The 21630-nt window shown below is 36.0% G+C and overlaps 1 protein-coding gene across 3 annotated transcripts in view; it reads right to left on the bottom strand.

The window, feature by feature from the left end:
- The window catches only part of HMCN1 (hemicentin 1), a 433459-nt gene that overhangs the window by 274701 nt on the left and 137128 nt on the right, over positions 1-21630 (bottom strand). For all 3 annotated transcript variants that reach the window (XR_006891498.1, XM_046681569.1, XM_046681570.1), the window contains exons 5-6: positions 4506-4677; positions 2597-2703 (exon numbers count right to left, since the gene is read on the bottom strand). Coding sequence is in view for 2 of the 3 variants with exons in the window: in XM_046681569.1 (XP_046537525.1) it covers positions 2597-2703; positions 4506-4677 (279 nt within the window). In the remaining variant the exon portion in view is untranslated. The remainder of the gene's footprint in view (positions 1-2596; positions 2704-4505; positions 4678-21630) is intronic.

Below are 21630 nucleotides of genomic sequence, written 5' to 3'. Positions count from 1 at the left end.
TTCCAGATAGCAAAGTGCACAAGAGATAGCACCAGGGATATGCTATCTAATCTCAGACATTTCTCTTCATGAGAAAGCACACATGGAAAACGTTATCATTCATTAGCCATTCAAAAGGGAGATCCAAAGTCGGCAGCAATCTTTATGTCAGTAGGTTCAGCTCAATTCCCTTTGCATCAACCTGATACCTTATTTTCGTATTTCATGTAGGAGCAAAATAGGTTTATTATCTTTAAATGGAATTTTAACACTTATCCTTTGTTTAGTTATGACTAATTGTACTCCAGAAATGGTGCAACATCAGAACCAGAGGCTTTCTTGGTGAGGACTAGATACAAATTTAAGATAATATGATAATAGACGCTGTCTTTTTATTGTCTTCTTAATTATAACAGATTGAGCTTAGAGACTTGTCTGAACAAAGGTCCCACCACCTCATCACCTTATCGTCTCACTCTTCACTCACAGACTGATCCTCGGTGCTTTTCTGTCCTAATCATCAATTAAAATGTGCTTAGTGCCCATTAAGTTTCAGGGAACACTGCTAAGAACAGACACTCAGTAAGCGTGTATTGAACGGATGACTGAATGAGTTAGGCACAAGATAAAACAACAGATGTGCAATATCCCTCTTCTGGCCCAGAGTTTTACTAGAGGAGATACCACTGGTAGCAATCAAAATCACCTGTCAAAGGGGTGCAAATACTTTACAATAAGTTGCTAACAATACGGAAGAATGGCATCACTTGTACGTATTTCACAATCAATAACTTAATGTCCTACGCAGAAAGCAAGAACGAATTGCCTAAGCGGACTTGCTAGCTCAGGACACTGCTGGCTTAGGTCACACTTAAAGTGTCTCGGGAAAAAGGAGACTCAGAACTTGTTATACTCCTTCCCACTGTGGTCACAGACAGTCAGACCCAACACTAGTCATATTTTGGGCAAGGTGGTCAAAATGAGTATAAGATCAAATTTGGCCACATTTATTTAAAATACAGCAGCAGCAAAACACTTCATCATTGTCAACCTAACGCACTCAATAAATATTGAGCAACTACTATGTGCAAGGAACTGGGTGAACAAAACAGGCAGATGGAACCATTTCTGGTCCATTCAGTAAGAAATACCGGACTTTATTTCCCATTGCCTTTTCACCTATACCCTTCTCCCATATTATCCACCTCCAAAAAAAATCCATATTACAGTCTCTATTTTCTCTACAAGGCTGAGAGTTCTGAGAATAAAGGACTGATATTCTACAATTTGAATGGAGTTACAATGGAAACTTTTATTCTTTAAACTGGAAAAATGAATATAAGGTATTCTTTAAAAAAAAGAAACCGACATGCAAAAACGGCACCGCAAATTTCTATGGTATAACACCTCCAGGCACTTTCACAGCAGCTCTCTGATTTGAATCATGAGCCCATTAATCCCATCTTTTGTGTAGGGAAGCTGAGAGAGCAAAAGAGTAAACAATGCCAGGGATGTCTTCATTTATGTTGTCCCAGAAGGGTTCCAGAGCAAGTTGGTTTTTGGGGAAGTGCAGAGGATGCTTACAGGAAGAGGAGAAGTGATACAGGAAAAGGAACACAGCCAACAGCCAATAAGGGGTGTGCTTTTAATCCCGCTCTCACTGCCGCGACTGGAGCTTGTTCCTGCAGGGGCTGAAAGCTGCTCCTGAGAGGTTTAATTCTCTGCCAGAACAGCCTTCTCCTGTTCTGGAAAAAAAATCTCTCAGACACAGAAATGCAGATACTGGAGTTGGAAGTAGGCCAGAGCACACTGAAAAGTCTCAGAAATATATGCAAGTCACTCAGAACATCTACTACCGTGGGTCACATAATTTGCAGCAGCACGAGATCTCAGATGTATGGCATCCCGAATTTCGGGTGTAAGTTCTTTCCTCCATATTGCCAAAATACGACGCTTCTTAGAGTGAATATACACTACTTAATGTAATTCTAGGATACAAATACCATTTTGTGTTAAAGTAAACAATGAATGTAGATCCACCAAATAACAATAGCCAACAGAACTTGAGAGCTTACTTTGTAATAGGAACTACGCTAAGTATTTCATTTGTATCATCTTAATTTAATTCTCAGCACATTCTATGAAATAAAGCACTGTTACTGCCATTCCTACATTACAGAGGAGGAAAGCAAGGCACAAAGAAGTTATAGTCCCAGGGCAACACAGATTTTAAGCAGTGGTGTTGAGATTCAAACCCAAACACCTCACACCAGAGCCCATTCCCCTAACCATTATTCTCTACTGGCTCCGTCTCTGATTTTTTGGAGGCAGGAGGTGGATAATATAACTCAATCTACAGATTTGACTATAGGAAAACCATCTGAGAAGTTTAAGTGAATTTTGCGGTGGCATGAATGCCTTTCATGATCGTCAAAACAAAATCACTCCAAATTCATGTGATCGAGACACCTCCTACAAATGCACTATGTATATTGCTTTTTAGTAAAAGCAGTCTCTATGATTGCAAGAGAAGATATCCATAAACTATTGTATACACTTTATAAAACATGCCGACATCAAAATAAAATAAGAAATAGACTTTGTAAACTAACAGTACCTTCACTGTCCACATTCCAGCCTCAGGCTCTTTAACATTCACCACCTTGGCAGAGTTCTGGATATTTAATAGCTCATTCAGGCCAAATCCCTTTTTTATCAACTTCCCTGAAAGACAGACATAAAGGTAATGAGTGTAATCTTTCTTTCAGTTGGGTATTTTAGCTGCATACATTTCCAGTCTAAATCACCTCATAGACATTTGTACCTATAGCTCAAAACATCATTTTATTTATATCTAAAATATACTTAATTATAGGGTTTCTGGACATTGGAATTGAAGTAACAGATTCCCATTTGTCATGCTGATTTAATCTTAAAATGAGAGTAACAATTGGCAGACTGTAATCATACTTCCCAAGCCAGTCTAGATAAGCATTATTATGGCTCCTGAGAAGTTATGCAAAGTCACTAGAGATATTTAGATTTAAGAGATGGCAAAAACAGTAAACCAGAATACATGTCTTTTTGGAGATCACTCAAGGTATTACTAACATGAAGCCCTGGATACATCTTTGCACAAAGTGCAAAACCTTAACCAGTTTTCCATGAAACACAGAAGAAGGCTTTATTGTCACAGGAATAACTAAAGGGGGCAGTGTAATGAAGTAGCATGATACCACCTCCCCTTGACCTGAGATCTATCTAACGTATCTAACAGATGAAATTTAAAGAGGAAGAAAAGCAAATCTAGAATTAAACCATAGTTTCATTTTTCATTTCACTCTCGGTTCTTCTATGGACTACTTCTGCAGTTACATAAACAAATCAAATATAAGAATACCATGTTTGCGTCAAAAGCTTCAGAATCATTGTAAATGACTTTTAAAATCTCAATGTCAATGTCAATGATTTTTAATTAGTACAAACATAATGCAATGGGTATAGGTCCTTTTAAGTATACAAGTAGTGAAAAACACAAATCTTTCCTGGGTAGCATGGATGTTATCAGAGTGGAATGCTCCTCCAACAGACAAATCCACTCATAAGGCCAAACCTGTAGAAGTCTTGAAAAACACGTTTTGTTTGTTTTGTCAATTTCAATTTGATTGCTAGTGTGGATGTGGCCTTTGAGGACAATTTCATATGTTGTTTTCTTTTAGGTATTAGTTATTTTCCAGGCTTCAAATTAAGTAAAGGAAGAAAGGCAGTTACTCCCTCCATATTTATAAATATTCACATATAGATTTTTAAAAATGTAACACATACTAAAACCACAATGGGAATAAAAATATTTTGCAAACACCAACAGATAAAAAAATATTTCTAAATGCAAATATTAGGAAAAATATGGTTTTTGTCTTTATTAGATTACTTTTCAATGTAAGTCTTACTGTAATATTCAATCAGCAAGGGAATCGAGCAAAATCTTAGGGTTATAACATATAATCAAGCGAGGAAGCAAAGTAAATCAAAACATTATTCTAATAGGAATATGAATTTGGTTTTTAACAGCTGTCTTCTGTAAAATTAAAACTTATCAAGGAGACGATATGATAAAATATTAGACAGCTGTCTTAAAAGCAGTTTTTTCACATGATTGATTAAAAACAACATAAAATATTGAATTTTACAGAGTAAGTTACTATGAAATATTTCCTCATACTTAGATTAGGAAAATATAATTTCAGGTTCAATTTAAATATTTTGGGGGAGGGGGTAGTTTAGCTACAAGTAAGTTACTAAATGTGGTCTGTTTAAATTATTAGGAGTTTTAGTTTTTTGAATCTCATGCTAATCCAATAATACATACGACAAAAAAAAATGAGTTTTATTTTTTAAACATCTTCCCTAGTCACTTTTGAATTTACTCATAAAATTAGCATCTACCTGACATAAATAAGTGAGCAAAAAATCTTTCCCCTTTCATGGTTTTTGTCTTTTATTATACGATGTGCAACATCTCTCACCTAAAGGATTGCGAATTTCGATCGCTGGAGAAGGGCCGCTCAGAGACACGGTGACCTCTTTTAGGCTGGGATCAAAAGGAATTTTCCAAGTGTTTACCGCCTCTTGCAAATGATCCGTCGATAAGAGGTGCACTTTGGAGGATTGCACGGCTTCCTCCACCCACTTTAACACCTACAGGAGGAAAAGCCAAGTTTGAGGAATATCAGAAACGTTTCCAGTCTCGCACCACCACAACCGCCCGGGGCAGCAGTTGGTTTTGGTTGCTCACAGGACGCAGGCGATCCTGCTCTGGTGCGAGGCTTGTTGTCATCGCAACGAAGACAAACCTTTTCCCACATCCAGTTACTGCAGTAGATTCAGACTAAAAGGCTAGTGCAACCCACGCTCAAATTTCAAGTTTTCAGTCTTGGAATAATATATTCAAAATGAGATTACAGTGTCCAAAACCAGTTAAGTGAAACATGCAGAGATATTACAGACTTTTATATTTCTCAAGAGATATGATAGGAATCTATAAAAAATAAGGTATTGCAAATTGTGAGATCCCTTCTTCCTCTATTCTTTCTTTCCGGATTTCTTTTAAGATCCAATTTGTAAAACATAGTTAGCAAATTACCAAATCCAATTTCAATATATTGGGTATATGAATTATAATAATATAGTATATTGTAATTGTACATAGTATAATATATAGTAGCATATTAATTATTGAAAAATTGCCATTCCAGCAAAATATTTATTTTTATGATAAAATACGTAAGTACCAAAAATAACAGGAAAAGTAACCATGTATTTTATAAAAACAGAAAAATATTTCAGGTTAGAACCAATTGAAATAGTGTATTCTTGAAAACTAGTCTTTGGGGAAAACACTAAGAATGTTGGTTATAAAAGGGTATTAATGCCTCATTGTGAATGAGGAAAACTTCTAGCTCACAAAAGTGTCCTGCAACTGCAAATATAATTGCTCATTAAACAAACAGTGCATGTCTGCACAGGTACTGCTCAGCGGAACTTACTACAATTAATTCTAAATCATGACAGTCTTTAACCCACCTCAGATCTTTCTCTTGTTCATATATCCTTCAAGACTATATCCTACTGTGAAAAGTTTCCTTTGTAATTATGTAGAAAACACTGACTAGAGCCAGATATTAAGCTACAGCCAAGCTATTCAAAATAAACAAAAACACTTTTAAACTTTCAATAGTGGTAGTCACAAATCAATTAATCAAACAATAAATACTATGCAATAACTTCACTCTCTATAAAAAGTATCTCTTTTTTTGTCCTCAAGGATGAGGAAAGTGGTTAAGATATATTATCAAATAATTAACAATGTGAGGCAATTATGTTCATTCATAAAACAAATGCTTATAGTTCAAGGTACTCTTCCAGGTACTAAAGGATTGATGAGCATATTTTTAGTCAATATTTGCTAGCTGCTCTTCTTCTCTGGACTAGTATTTACTGAATTTTTTGCAAGTATTATGCATTATTTATTTTTAATAAATCTCCTGCCTTTCCTCCAGGGTCAAGAGCACATCTCCTTCATCTTTGTATACTCAAAACCAAGTGGCATGCTCAACACTTGAAAAGATGGGATAGGCACTAATGTCCATGAAGTTGGTCATAATGATGATTATAATGATATCTTCTTAAATAAAAGAATGTTACGGGAATTCATGAAAACAGGGAGCCCTTGTTGAAATAAGGTATATAAAGTGTCCATCACAGTACTTGCCACAGAGCAGACATTCAAAATGTTTTCTTCCCTCTCCAACTAAATTCCCTTCTCTTCCCCAACTGAATATTTCAACAATGGCTTCATAGGCAAAGTGAAAAAATTCATCCATGAAAGTCAGATAAGATTTCTAAATGATAGAGGCAAAGTAATTCCAGGTACAAGAGAGGACCTGGGAAAATACACAGAGACGGAAGTGCTCCCAATATGTTGGGAACACGAGTGAATCCAACTGGCTACTGTTATGTGTTCAGAAAAAGGAGAAGCAGAAGATGAGGTTGCATGCTTGTGTCGGGGGCAGACTACGTATGTTCACAGAGTCAGGGTATAACATTTTGATTCTCATCCTAAAAACACCAGTGAAAAATTACTAAAGGGATTCAAGCAGAGGAGCAATACATTGAAAGTGGTATTTTACAAAGAAAACCTTGTAGTGGTACCATAGACGAATTGAGCAGAGAAACCAAATCTACTACAGTAAATTACCCCATAAATCAACTGACATATTTCTCCAAATTTTAACCTTGTAAAGCACTGGAATTTTAGGTGTGAAATAAAGTACAGTGTATCAACATAATTGTCCAAAGAAGCAGATGCCATATTTTGAAAAATGGGTTCTGAGACACCTATCATGCTTGAACAGAAATGTATGGATCATTCTGCTCATCAGTTCTGTCCATATGGCTACAGATATCAGATTGACTGTAACTAACACTTGACTATAAATAGAACACATATTTTAATAATCAGAGTATTGATATTTTTATGTCTTATACATAGAACAAGGATGCCTAACTCAAGGAAATAGAAAGATTTGACTTATTGTCTGAGAAAGCATTTGAAAAATTCGACTGACAATAAATAACTTTGAGGATAATGTCTGATGTAGAGACTAAAGAGGGCAGAGGACAAAAGAAATCAGATAAATGGACGGAACATTTGCTTTAAGAGTAAGACACATAATGTGGTCCTAAGTAATTCTCAACTGAAAAGGAGGAGAAGAATGAGAAAACAAGAATTATATAGCATCTCAAGTTTAACAATGAAATGCAATAGTGTTAAGTAGAAATGGAAGTGAATTCAATTTATTTATACATCCTTCCTTAAACGTATAATATATCTGTGGGTGGCTCCTCAAATATATCTTTCCTTCAAACCCAGTGTAAAGAGGTTATGACATATCACTGGAAATCTACCCTATTGTCTGTTATCCATGCATGGAAATTGCCAAGTCCTAAGCGTTCTTATGAAAATGGAAGACTTTCTAATTTAGATGCATTTTCACAAGGCCAGTGTGTTCAAATGGTACAGGATAGAAGCAGGCTTTGGTTTACTCTTAATACGATTTCCAATTCATCAACATTTATGAGGCTTTCACAAAGGGATTACCATGTATCATAATATTACTTGTTGGGAAAGATACAGCACAGACTTCTGTCAAGAGTCTCAAATCACTTTTTTATCCACTTATAAGAAAAATCAAATTGAAAACAGATGCAACCCATTTTATTAGAAAATACAGATATTACCAACATATGAATGAAAATAGATCACTGCAAGCTACAGAATCACTAGAATGAGGTTTCCGGCCTCTCACGTTCCCCATATAAGACAAAAAAATCTTTAACTGTCTAACCATGAGAAATGTTCTCACGAGATTGGAAATGATTTTCTGTAATAATGATAAATGGAATAGAACTAGAATAATGGGAGAGTCTTTGGATTGGTGCATTTTTACTAACATAAAAATTGTTTCAAACCACTCAGGAACCATTAATTGTACATTAAAAGTTTTAACGTAAAAATGATTCTTTAATGATATGTAGCAGTTGATCTCTAAAAGGACCTTGGAGACCACTGAATCCAGCTCCTTTATTTTGTATATGAGGAAACTGATTTTGAAAGAGTTCTTGTACCTTTTAAACACCTAACCAGACTGATTCTGGCTCCATAGTTATTTTTTATATAAACCCTGTGTTCCTGAAGGCCCTCTCTTAGTTTAAATATTTTGAATCCAGTGTAATAATCAATATTTAAAAATAAGTTCATATGTTTATTCCACTCTGGAAGGAGATGCAAATATTGTTTCAAAACACAAAACCAGCATACATTTTTATGTTATGAAATACAATGGTATTAAGTAGAAATGGAAGTGAAGTCACGCTTTGCACCCACCTTCAAGAACAGAACTTGAAGAACAGCTTTGTTTAGAAGTGCATTTTTTTCTTTTTTAATTGAGATATAATTGACATACAAATTAATTTCAGGTGTACAAAATAATAATTTGATATTTGCACATATTGCAAAGTGATCACCACAATAAGTCTAGTTAACATCCATCACCACACATAGTTACAACTTTTTCTCTTTTGTGATGAGAACTTTTAAGATTTACTCTCTTAGCAACTTTCAAATAAACAATACCGTATTATTAACTATAGCTACCATGCTGTACATTACATCGCTAGCACTTACTTTATACTGGAAATTTGTACTTTTTGACCCCCTTCATCCATTTCACCTACTCCCACCCTCCACCTCTGGCAACCATCAATCTGTTCTCTGTATCTATGAGTTCAGTTTTTGTTTTAGATTCCACATATAAGTGAGATAATACGGTATTCGTCTTTCTCTGTCTGACTTATTTCATTTAGCATAATGCCCTCAAGGTCCATCCATGTTGTTGCAAATGGCAAAATTACCTTCTTTTTTATGGCTGAACAATATTCCAGTGTGTATGTATATATATATATATATATGCCACATCTTCTTTATCCCTTCATCCGTTGGTGGAAACTTAGATTGCTTCCATGCCTTCGATATTGTAAATAATGCTGCAATGAGCATAGGGGGTACATATATCTTCTTGAGTTAGTGTTTTTGTTTTCTTTAGATAAATACCAAAAGTGGAATTGCTGGATCATATGATAGTCTTGTTTTTAATTTTTTGAGGAACCTCCATACTGTTTTTCATAGTTGCTGCACCAAATTACATTTTTACCAATAGTGCACAAGGGTTCCCTTTTCTCCACATCCTCACCAAATATTTGGGTCAAATCATTTTTGAAGTCTCCTTTCAGAATTCAAAAGTCCACAGGGGAGGATAATGTATAATTAGTGATGTTGAGCAAATTTTCATGTACCTGTTGGCCATCTGTATATCTTCTTTGGAAAAAAGTCTATTCAGATCCTCTATCCATTCTTCAATCGATTTTTTGTTTTTCGGTTATTGAGTTGTATGAGTTCTTTATTTTGGATATTAACCCCTTATAAGATACATGACTTGCAAATTATTTTCTCCCATTTGGTAGGCTGCCGTTTCATTTTGTTGATGGTTTCCTTCACTGTGCAGAAGCATTTTAGTTTGTTGTAGTCTCACTTGTTTATTTTTGCTTTTGTTGCCTTTGCTTTTGGTGTCAAGTCCAAAAAATCATCACCAAGACCAATGTCAAGGAGCTTACCACCAATGTTCTCTTCTAGGAGTTTTATGGTTTCGGGTCTTACGTTCAAGTCTGTAATCCATTCTGAGTTAGAGTCTGTTATTTGGTGTAAGATAGTGGTCCAGTTTCATTGTTTTGCACGTGGCTGTCCAGTTTTTCCCCTATCATTTATTGAAAATAAATGCATTGCATATTTTTGGCTCCTTTTTCGTAAATTAACTGACTATATACGTATGGGTTTATTTCTCAGCTTTTTATTCTATTCTATTGATCTATCTGCCTGTTTTTACGCCAAGAGCATATTATCTTGATTACTATAGCTTTGTAATATAATTTGAAATCGGGGAGCATGACACCTTCAGCTTTGTTCTTCTTTCTCAGTATTGCTTTGGCTATTTGGAGTCTTTTGTGGTTCCACACAAATATTATGATTGTTTGTTCTATTTCTACGAAAAATGCCATTGGAATTTTGATCGTTCAACAGTGAATCAGAAATAACGGCAGTGAAAAACAAAAATCAATGCAGGTGTTTTTAAAGAGAAATGGCATGCAAACCAGTGATTTGAATAGCTGTATATTTTTATCACTACTTGGATAGCAACTTGTCAAGAATTGAATTACATAAAATATTAAAGCCTTTAAATCTATATTGTATCTGATGTGAGAAAGCTTTGTTACATTTCCAAGTCAACCATTTTGTACTGAACCTTACATGACAGCAGAGACAGACTTCGCTCACCTCTGACCTGGCTAAGAGAGAGACGCTCCTCTGGACAACAAGAGAGCCTTTCCCTGTGGGTTCAAGTTCATTTCTACTCCTCAGTATAGCACAGAGCCCACAGTTCAGAACTTTTTAGAAGTCACTGCATATTTATTGAGAATCTACTGAATATAAAGGATAGTTCAGGATATTATAGAGAATACCAAAAAAAGAGATACACATTTTCTGCCTTATAAAACATGATAATCTAGTTGGAGAAATAAGACAGACAAACATTAAAAAACAAATTAACTAGCTCTTACCTTCAAGTAGCAAGCAGGATCAGAATACAAATGCTCCATTTATAGTCCTAAATTGTGATGCACTTTTCTACTCAAAAAGGTTTAATGATTCCCAGTTATAGCCAGGAAAAAAACCCAAGCCAGGAATACAGTGAGGGCAGGTAATGTGGGCAGTCCACCCTGGATGCAAGCAACAAAGGGGTGCATTGCCTACAGAGATTTTAAAAACCATAATAAAACCAACTAAAAGTTGGTCTGCTTTTTAATATCATCATGCCTTAATAATGCTAAACAATGTGAGTCAAAGATTCCTCCTTGAAAAGGATCTTTTGTTGGTCTAAATTCTAAACAATTGTTCTGATTACTGTTGAGTATTAATAATACATATAAGTTTCAAATTAGCAAACTTTATTACTTTCCCTTTAAAAAACACTATATTCTACAGAGAAATTAATTCAGAGAACTCCTGGTTATACAGCAGGCACGTGGTCATGCAAACTGTGCTACTCACTTTCATTTCAAGACTAAGTACGTAGTACTGTGATCCTACGTATTTCTGTGTTTAGACAGCAGATTCGAGCTAAACCTCGATAGCTCAGGAGTTACATGCTATGACTTATCTGTTAAAAGGATCACTCTAGCCTCCATGTTGAAATTAGACTGTAGGGGTGCAAGGTCAGAAGCAAGGAGATCAGAGATGAAGCCACTGCAGTAATCCAGGTGGGAGATGATGGCGACCCAAAGAGGGTTGTGGCAGTGGGGTAGTGAGAAGTGGCCAGTTCTGGATGTTTATTGTAGTCAGACGTGACAGGGTTTACTGAAGACCAGATGTGGGGGTCTGAGGATGATACCTCAGTTTCCATTAACGGAGACTGAGAAGACTGCAGCAGGAGTTGATTTAAAGGGGTGGTGGAATGAGGAGGAGAATGTAGGCTCTCAGCTTGAGTGTGCTAAATTTAAATAGTCTAAAAGACGGTTAGACTTCCAGGTGGAAGAATGAAGGAGGCAAACAGATACATGGATCTGGGGATTAGTTAAGAGGTCCAGATTGGAGTATAATGGAGTTTAAAGTCCTGAAGCTCCCCTTGTAGCCGCTCCTCACCAAGAACGTACACAAAGAGGAAATACATCATCCTGTGAGAATAAACTTAGACATCAATACATAATGGCTCAGCTTAGAGCCTTGGAGCAACTTTCCCCTTGTTCTCATTCCAGGCAACCTTTAGATGACAATTGGCCGCCAATCTCTTGTGTGTGTGCCTGGAGAAGGTGAATCCACTTGTCATGCTGATGTTAGTGCTCTAGACTTAATGGCAACTAGATTTCTCACCGTAGGTGAAAGACAACACTGCTGTGAGTTTGTTTAACGAGAGTCTGTTCTTGAGGATGAGTCTACCCTTAGAGTGCTAACAAACCCAGTTTTCTAGTTTGCAAATGTTAGCAAATCCACCAAAGAAATCTCACACTTGGAGGTCTCCTGAGAAGGTCATCGCTGATAACAGCCATTTGTATTACTCTTTGTGTACCATACGCCAACTTAATTTGGAAAATTCTACAGTGAGCTCTTGCAAAAGCAAGTGCTCTTAAAACAAGTGTGGTTGGTGATTCATTGTACAGATCATAAATGTTTGTGCTGAAAGTATGCAAAATAAGGAATAATTTATGTGTTACAGGGGATTTTTTCAAAAGAAGATTTTCTGAGAGAACTAAAATTGTACACAGTTCATATCGAGAATATGGGTTGAGGGAGGGGTTAGAAATTGGAAGGGTATTAGAAAATTTGGGTTCAATGGGTTCAATCAATGCACTACAGAGGGCTGATGACAAAAATGACCCTCAACTTCAACTCTATGAACATCTAAAACTTGTGTAAAACTACCACCCCTTCAACATGATGAAAGTTCTCTAATGTGCAACAGCTGAAAAAATAAAAGCACACTTTAGACATTTTTGAAGGGTGAAATCATTCCTGCAGGATATTCTAAAGTGTCAAAGTATATTTCATTAATTTATCTTCATAAAATTCCTCTGTGTCACAACTTCAATGTGTTACAAATGATTGAGGAAATTTAGCTTGCCAGAAAATATGTATTATTTAAAATAATGAAAATATAAAAGATTGACTTTTATACACTAGATCCTCAAACCTCACATTTTACAGTTGAAAGTTTGTACCTTTTACCAACCTCTCCCCATTTTCTTTCCCCCTCAGCCCCTGGCAACCACTTTTCTACTCTGTTTCTATGAGTTCGACATTTTTTTTTTCAGATTCCACATATAAGTAACATCATGCTGATAATAATGTACAGTATAATTGAAATTTGCTAAGAGAGAAGAACTTAAATGTTCTCATCAAAAAAAATAACAATAACAAAAAGATAAATATGTGAGGTGATGGATATGAAAATTAACTAGATGGGGGAATCTTTTTGTAGTGTACATGTTTACCAAATCATCACTATGTACATTTTAAACATCTTCCAATTTTGTCAATTATATCCTGATAAAGCTGAGAAAATAAAAATAAAAGATTGACTTTTTCATTCATGTCTCTCATTGAATCTTTTTTTTGTTTGCTTGGGTTTTTTTGTTTGTTTGTTTCACTTTTTTCCCCTCTACTAAATACCGGTCTATTTTAGAACGGAAAAATTTCCCATTAAAACTCTCCCTAGTTATGAAAAGAAAAGAAATGTAAAAATACATAAGTATATAAATACATTCATTTACATGCATACATCTGTACACAGATATATACACACATGTACGCACACATACAGACTACTTATGGTCTGACTCCCGGCTACACTGCAAGGAGGAAAAACCCAAACTTTACTCAGGCTCTTTATGAGTAACAAAAACAACCCCTAGTTCAGGAGGTACTTGAGTAGTATTAAAGTTAGCTTTTTCAGGTGAGTATAAATGCAGAATTATAAATGTATGTGGGAATAGTACATGGGAGGAGGAGTCACAGTTTGGCCAGATTCTCAAACGGAGATAGGAGGAGAATTTCAAAAAACAACTTTACAGATGTGCCATCTCTTGTCCAGAACAGTGTTTTACATTACTAAACAAAATGCTTTTTTGTAAAGTATCTGAACGTCTTACTTAAAAATAGATAAATTAGAGCATGAAATTAGTCACACTGCAAAGGAATTCTGCATTTCACAAATGGGCTACAGGCTCTTTCCAAGTGTTTGTTTACAATAGTTGTTAAATAAATAAGAGACTATGAGCTCAAGTATTCCCAAGTACTAAGACAAAGTTTAATTTATAATGACAAAGAAAACTAGGTATTTATGTGTCTTGATCCACCCTCAACGCCCATTTTACTGGAAGGAAGTTAAATACAAGATTGTCTAGTTTATACTTGACATGTAAAAATTCTGTCAGTCCCTTACACCATACACTTAATAAAAATTAGCAATATCCCTCCCAAAAAGACGTCAAAATATAAACTGTATTCCCAAGAAGAATTTACTAGAGTCTAAGATCTGGTTCTTAAATTCGGGAACCTAATTTCAGCCAAGATTAGATCAACTTGGGCTAGAGAACCTACTTCTTTAGTGCACATACATACATATTGAAGCCAAAAAACTGATAATGTCAAGCCATACATGTACCAGGAGAAGGGATCAGAACACTTATGGCCACATGATTTCTCTGCTGGCTTCTAGAAGCAGACTTATTCTGGAATCCAAATCGTAATCCTATGGTTGTCTTCATGGCCACCATTTAAATAGTACTTACAGGCTAAGCCCTGTGCTAAGAACTTCATGAATTTTACCTCATTTAACTTCTTCTATATCCTGTAAGTATTTATATTTACATTTACAGTAAGTAACTCATTGCTAGTAAGTTTAAGATATAAGATTCCAAAACCAGCACAGGACTCCAAATCTCATGCTCTTCACCACTGTAACATGATAATATAGGATGAAGTTCTTTGGGTGCTCTTTACCTCTCATTCCCACCTTTGAAAGAAATCTTAGATTCCAACTGGCCGAGGGAAAGAAAAAAAGAGAGAGAGAGAGAGAATGGAAAAGAGAGAAAGGGAGAGAGGGAAGAGGGGGTAGTGAGAGGAAAAAAGGAAGAGAGGGGAGGGAGGGAGGAAAAGGGAGAGATAAAACAAGTAAATAAAATTTTGAACTTCTGAGGACCTAGGTCCTAGTAAAAGTGAATCAAGAGATTTCAAGCACAATTTTGATTACATGCAATTTTCAAATTATGTCCTGGCTTAAGATGTACCCTCCACTTCAAATGTAAATCCACTGTACTGTCATTTGCTTGTTGAGTTTGACAACAAAAAAGAGGAAGTGCTTTAGACACATTAAACACCTAATAGCATTTAGTTGATTAATCTCACAACAGAAGTGTTCTTACAGACTATCATTCTTTTCTTTACTAATCAGAGCCATATTGGACCAAATAGACCCTAACTCAGCTGGCTGTGGCTCCCTCACTTTTAGATAGAACTTGGCTGCGCACTACAAACCTTTTCCTCAGTGACTTAGCTTTCTCTTTGCTTCCATGTTGATTTGCACCCATTCTAATTGAAACACTATTTAGACACTGCAACATTTAGTCAAGTTACAGGCAAGTTTCACTGACCTCTAGGCCACTAAAAGGAGCCTTTGGTCTATCTCTGCTCTGATTATGTGTTGATTTTTAAAGTGAAGTTCTCAAGATCTCATCATATTTCCATACTTCCAAAGAACCTCCTAACAACAAATAACATATACAAGAATAAAAAGTTTTAGGAAGTATACATTCAAATGTCATACAATACAGTTTTAAGTTCATTCAGTGAGGAGATAAGCTGGAGGATTTTAAAGATCCAATTATTTCAGAGGTTCCACAAGGCATAACAACGTGTGTTTCAAGGCAGTCAAGAAAAGGAGTCATCAATGTGGAAAATTATTGGGAAACACTTTATAGAGGTGGTAAAATGTCAACATCATATAGCTTTTAAAATCTGGCACCAGGCACAAAAACCCCAGTAACACTAACTCTTTCCAGATTCGCTCTAATCTTTAGTAAGGATCCTTCAATTTATATAACAGCCTGGATTTTACTGGGAACGTTAGCAATAATATAGGTGAATATTCAGCACTTGCCAAACATCTTCAGCCTCCCTTTTAAATGACAGTAAAACTTTATTAACTCTCAAAACTAAATCATCACTCCAGAGATCGTAGTTAGAAACAACTGAACAAATTTTAGGAGGTCCAAAGGGAAAAGAGTAAAGTAAAGGAAGAATCCAAATTTGGGAAGTAAATGAAAGCAATAGATTAAGTCAGAGAAAGTCAGACCCATCAGTACAACCTCCGGGTAATCTAGACGTCTGCAAAAGAAGAGACACGAAGACATTTCACTATTGGGTGGGGGGAGAAAAAAAAGGAAAAAGCATCTAACTCATAGCCTATTCGGGTCGTTGGAGAACTGTTTATATTTATTTTAAATCTAATTATCACAGTTTATTCACAACTGAAGAAAGAATGAAAGTGATTTATGGCTTGAAAAGGGATTTTATGTTAAGTCAATAAATTAAATTTAAGTACAGTCATTTTACCAAATAGTGGGTTCAACAACCAGAACACACGCACATTTAGCATTTGCTTTCATAAACATGGACAACATATCCTCTCTGTTTCACTCCTAGTAAATTTGTTTTTTTGAGCAGGGGGAAAGTTCTGGGTCTCTGAGCGAAAAGCAACAGAAAGATGTCTCAGCATTTTTGGCTGCATACTTTCGAATGTCTATTTCCATGGCAAAAAAACCCGTAATGTTTTCTACAGAGAAAATAGAAAGATAATGTCTTTTCTTTAATATCATGAATCAAAAAACAGTCTTCCATTCTTATCTGGGATGCTTTAAAACTTTTCAACTTCGTACACTGACACAGTATTGTTAGAGCTATGGATGGAAAAAAAACAGCCAAGTTCACCCCTACGTCACAGGACGCAAGAGCACAAGTGTCAGAGAGGAAGTTAGAGTTGAAGGAGACAGCAGTCTTAACCAAGCACAGTTTAAATATCTTACTTTTATAAAATCCCCTCTCAATTTTTAACTCTGAACACATTACAGTTCACTTCCCAGAACCCTGGGAGGGGTTCACACAAAAGAAAGTCCCAGAGACTCAGTTTCATTACCTTCGCTGTAATTCTGCCTCCGTTCCCATTCTTTTGAGGAGGCATTAATTGCAACTTGCTCACTTATTACACCAATCAAATGGCAACCATCAACGTCAGATATTTTCTTTGGTGCTTGAAGACTGGTCAATAGTGGATTTCACAGTCTCCCTTGGTTGGTAGGAGCTAGAGATGTAATTCTATCACATTCTTGGACTGATGATCGAGTAATTGACCAGGCACCACTTTAAGTAATTGCCTTTAGGCTCTACAAAATCTCTAAAATGAAGTCAACTACCTATGGAGGACTCTCCAGAGCCAGGCATCGTGGACCCCTTGCCATTGGAATACCTGTTCCTCAGTTGCCTTCCTAGGCTGAGATCTGGGGCTTGTTTGGATACAAGATCTACAAAAGCAAGCAGCAACAGCAGGAGCAGGGCTCATGGAGACCCTGAGCATCTGTCAGGGCCCCCAGAAGCTAGGACTCATCTCCCCTGATGTGTATGGTACTCCTGGTGAAACATCTTTTTAGCTAAAAAATAAATTTTATATTTTAATTGGCATTGTTACTTTTGCTTTCAGCCAATTTCCCAGCCTTCACTCCTCTTCAGACCACAGACAGGGTCCAACCTCCTGACTCTGGGAGTAATGGAGTGAAGAATTTAGGCCTTTCTCTCAGCTTACTGACTTGTGCCTCCCCATGAGAGGTAAAGTGGCTCACCTTACTGACACCATTGTCCCAGATTATGCAGGAGAAACATTACGGTTCAAAAGTGGCTTTGCCGTTGTCTCTCATTTGGACCTGAGTGATTTTAAGCACCCCAGCCTCCTCCATGTCCTGTTCTTTGTATTACACCCACTGGCAGAAGTACCCTATGTCGGGGGAGGACCATCACCCTCCAGCTTCACTCCCTATGACTGGCTGTGGGGTAAATACAAAGCAAGGTGAGAGACAGGAGGCTCTTCTCTAGATTCCAATTCAGTTTTGCCATTAATACTACTATTACGATCCCTGCTGAACAACTTCTGCCTATTTTTCCCATTTTATAGAAATAACTGGAGGAGTAGGTAGATGGGTGAATGAGTATCTTCCTGCAACCTTCAACATCTTTAAAGAGGCAAAGTGAATGTATATACTCTGGAGATGGGGAAATGGGTTAAATAACAAAAAGGGGACCTTATTTCTTAAAAGTCAGGCAGAAAATAGGAGAGTGATCTTACGCTATAGAGAGTCATTGGTAGGGGGAATAGATATACTGTACTATTTGGGGGGCTCATAGTCTAGTGGAGAAAACAAACATGTAGGTGAACAATAACAGGACTCTAAGAGGTGCAATAATAAAAGTGGATGTCAGGTATGACAGCACAGAAGAAGGTTAACTCTGAGTTTATCTGGAAACGTAGCCATGCATACTTGAGATGGGTTTTGAAGGAGGAGCAGGAGTCAAATGGACAAGCAGAGGGAGAGCATTTGGGAGCGAAGGAATAACAAGTTCAAAAGCTTGGAGGTAAGATAGAACATGGCATACCTGAAAGGCACAAGTGTGCCATGGCTGGTGTGCACATGAGTTGTAAGAGATAAGGGTGGGAAGGGCTTGGAAGAACATGAAAGTCCTCACATGCCATGCTCGATGCCCGACCTTACCCTGAAGGTCTGTGGAAGTCACAGAGGAGGTCAGAAACAGAGTATCACAATAGGGTCTATATTTAAGACAAATCATATTGGCAGAACATGGAGGACGGATCAAGAGAGTGAGGAAAGACTGGAAGCAGAGGGATCAGCAATGTGGCCGTTAAAACAGACCAGGCAAAAATAATGGAGAACCAACGACAGTGGGATGGAAGAAGAGGAAATAGACACCAAACATATCTTAGATCCAATGTTACCTAGGTGGCAATTTAATGTAACACAAGAGAAAGAAGGAAAATCTGGAATGACTCTCAGATTTCTGGCTTGAGAAACAAGAAGAATGATGGTGCTGTTTAACTAAGACCAGAAAACACAAAAGGAAAATAAAATTTAAGAGTCATCACATTAAAAGGTGAATGCTTCAACTACTAAGAGGAAAAGGGAAAACTAAAACAACATGAAAGTATACTTGCAATTTTCTACAAAGACAAAATGTTATACCAGTTATAAATAACTATATTTTTCATAAAGAAGGAGAAAAGACTCTTAAGTTATAGTGTACCTATAAATTCAAATAGTAGGTAAGCTCATTAGGTTTGGATTCCTACACTCCAAGAGAATGACTATAAAACTGTTCTGTTTATGATCATTAAACTGATTTATATATTGGAATAATTAAAAGAATCCTGGCTTCTCTATCAATTATATAACACCAAGATTCAGTTTGACCAAAAGTTTTGAGGGACCAGTTTTAAGGATTCTGCTATTTCCATATCTAACATAAATTAGATTAACGATTTCATATCACATTTTTATTTTTAAATTTTATATGAAAACTTTTTCTTGCCATAACAGTAATATATGCTACGTAAAAAAAACTGGAAAAGAGATAATCATATAAAAAGGAAATAAATAACACTAACTGTACTACCTGCAAATAATCACTCTCCAATATTTTGGCATTTCTTTCCATATTTGGCATTTGTGTGTGCTTACACATAGACTTATTTACATAATTAGGATTATACTATACATATAGTTTTATACTCTTCTTAGTTCAATACATATTTATGAACTCTTACTATGTACTCACCCATCTAGTAGACATTTGGGAATAGAAAAGAAATTAGATAGAGCTCATGTCCTGCAGCAGATTTTTTCATTAAGTGAGACTGTAATAAAATAACTAAGGTAAGAGTTAAGAGACAAACTAAATATAGCAATCTATGGGTAATGAACTAATCAGTGTCCAGCCTACCAGGTAAACAGGCAAATCCAAAGACTAGATATTCTCTACCCAATGATGATGTAAGAAAGTCTTACATATGCTCATTCAGTAAGAGGCTCTTACCATGCAGTCCACCTCGGGCTGGTGGAACTCAGCACTTTGAGCTTCCAGGCCACAAAAACAAATAGCTAGTAATTGACCACGTTTTCACAAAACTACTGCACTGATCCTTTGGATATTTTCTAAGGTCTTCTTTTGTAAATGGAACATTGAGATAGACGGAGGGAGTACACCTTTCCCATTGCTGAGCTATAATTAAGTTTTATTGTAATCAGCCACACAATCTGCATAAACCTCTGGAGTTAAACATACTGAAGTCCGTATCTTTGATTTTAGAGCTATTAAAAAAATATAGCTTTCTGGTTCAGTAAGAAACCAAAACTCTCGATCGGAACATGAAAAGGAAAGAATATTAGCAAGAAAAATGACCACAGTGTTGCTCTCAGCAACACAGCGTCCAGAAATGGAATTATAGGCTAATTACATAATATTTTAAGCCCAGAAAATATCTTGGAACACATGAAAAATCAATGAGAAATATTAATTCACTAAAATTTAATGCACAGATTTCAAACCATGGCTTTCACTCACAACATACATTCACAATAGATAAATATTTATATCATTGGTGGGATTCAATATTTCATTTCTAACTTTATCTACCCAGTTAATAACGGTGGTACTAATCAGAGATATTTGTAAACAAAAAAAAAAGAAATGATATTAATCCAAAGAGATAATTAATAAAATGTTAATTAAGTTGTCCCCAACTCCCAAGAATTAGCTAATTCTTGACTCAGAAGTTAGGAGAATCAAATAGGCAACTCTGGAGACTACAGGAAACGGTCAGTAAATTTACACAAAGACAACAATGACTATAGTTAAATGTTACCAGAAAGATATCACTAAAACAGCCCAAAATACAGTGTTTATTAGTCATATAGGCATTGAACTATATAGTCAGACAAACGCTCAACATGAACAATGGTAAGAGCTCTAGTAATTATTTTTATGTGAATCCTCATAGCTCAACCTAAAGTGCTTATATTCAATAATTGTCACATTTCCAAAGAAAAGTCCAAAAATTTTGCTTAAAGCATTTTTTTATCTGTAGGAAAAAAAAATACTAACGAGACCATTCACATCCACCAGAATGACTAAAGTGAAAAAGACAGGAAACACCAACTGTCGGTAAAGATGTGGAACAGCCAGGATTCTTATTTACTACTGGTGGGAGTATAAATTGAATCAACTTTGGAAAACAGTTAAGTGTCATCTACTAAAGGTGGATTTATCACTAATTAAATTCAAGAAACTCAACTATATACCTAGAACTACAAAGTATTCAAAAGGAGTAAGATGAAAAAAATAAATAAATAAAGAATTTCCATGGTGACAATTTACAATAATGCCAGGCAACACACCATACCCATGGAAACTATTAGAAAACAATAAGTAATAAAATATACACTAATTTTTCAACTCTTAAGCTACCATAAATTGTAAGATGCACCATTATTTTACGTGCCAATTAGACAGGAAAAACACTTCTAATCAACATATGATATACCACTGATTGTAAAATAAATTCCATTGAAAATATATGAAGATTTTGGGTTTTTTAAAAGTGCTTCTTAGAATGGATGAAAAATGTGCCATAACAGATGCTAAGAACTGCGGATGGTCTGACTGGGAACAAACCTAAGAATGACTGCAGACTTTTCTGCAAAAACTAAGCAAGTCAGTGTTAGAAGGAAAAACTGTCAACCTAGAATTCCACATGCAGTGAAAATAGCAGAGGCAAAATTACCAAGAAAGAAAGGAGGGAGGGAGGAAGGGAGGGAAGGAGAGAGAAAGGAAGGAAGGAAGGAAGGAAGGAAGGAAAAAAAGCT

This window comes from Equus quagga, chromosome 13 (genome assembly GCF_021613505.1).
Source record: "Equus quagga isolate Etosha38 chromosome 13, UCLA_HA_Equagga_1.0, whole genome shotgun sequence".
In the NCBI taxonomy this organism is placed as follows: domain Eukaryota; kingdom Metazoa; phylum Chordata; class Mammalia; order Perissodactyla; family Equidae; genus Equus; species Equus quagga.
This window is presented reverse-complemented; position numbering and strand designations above follow the sequence as displayed.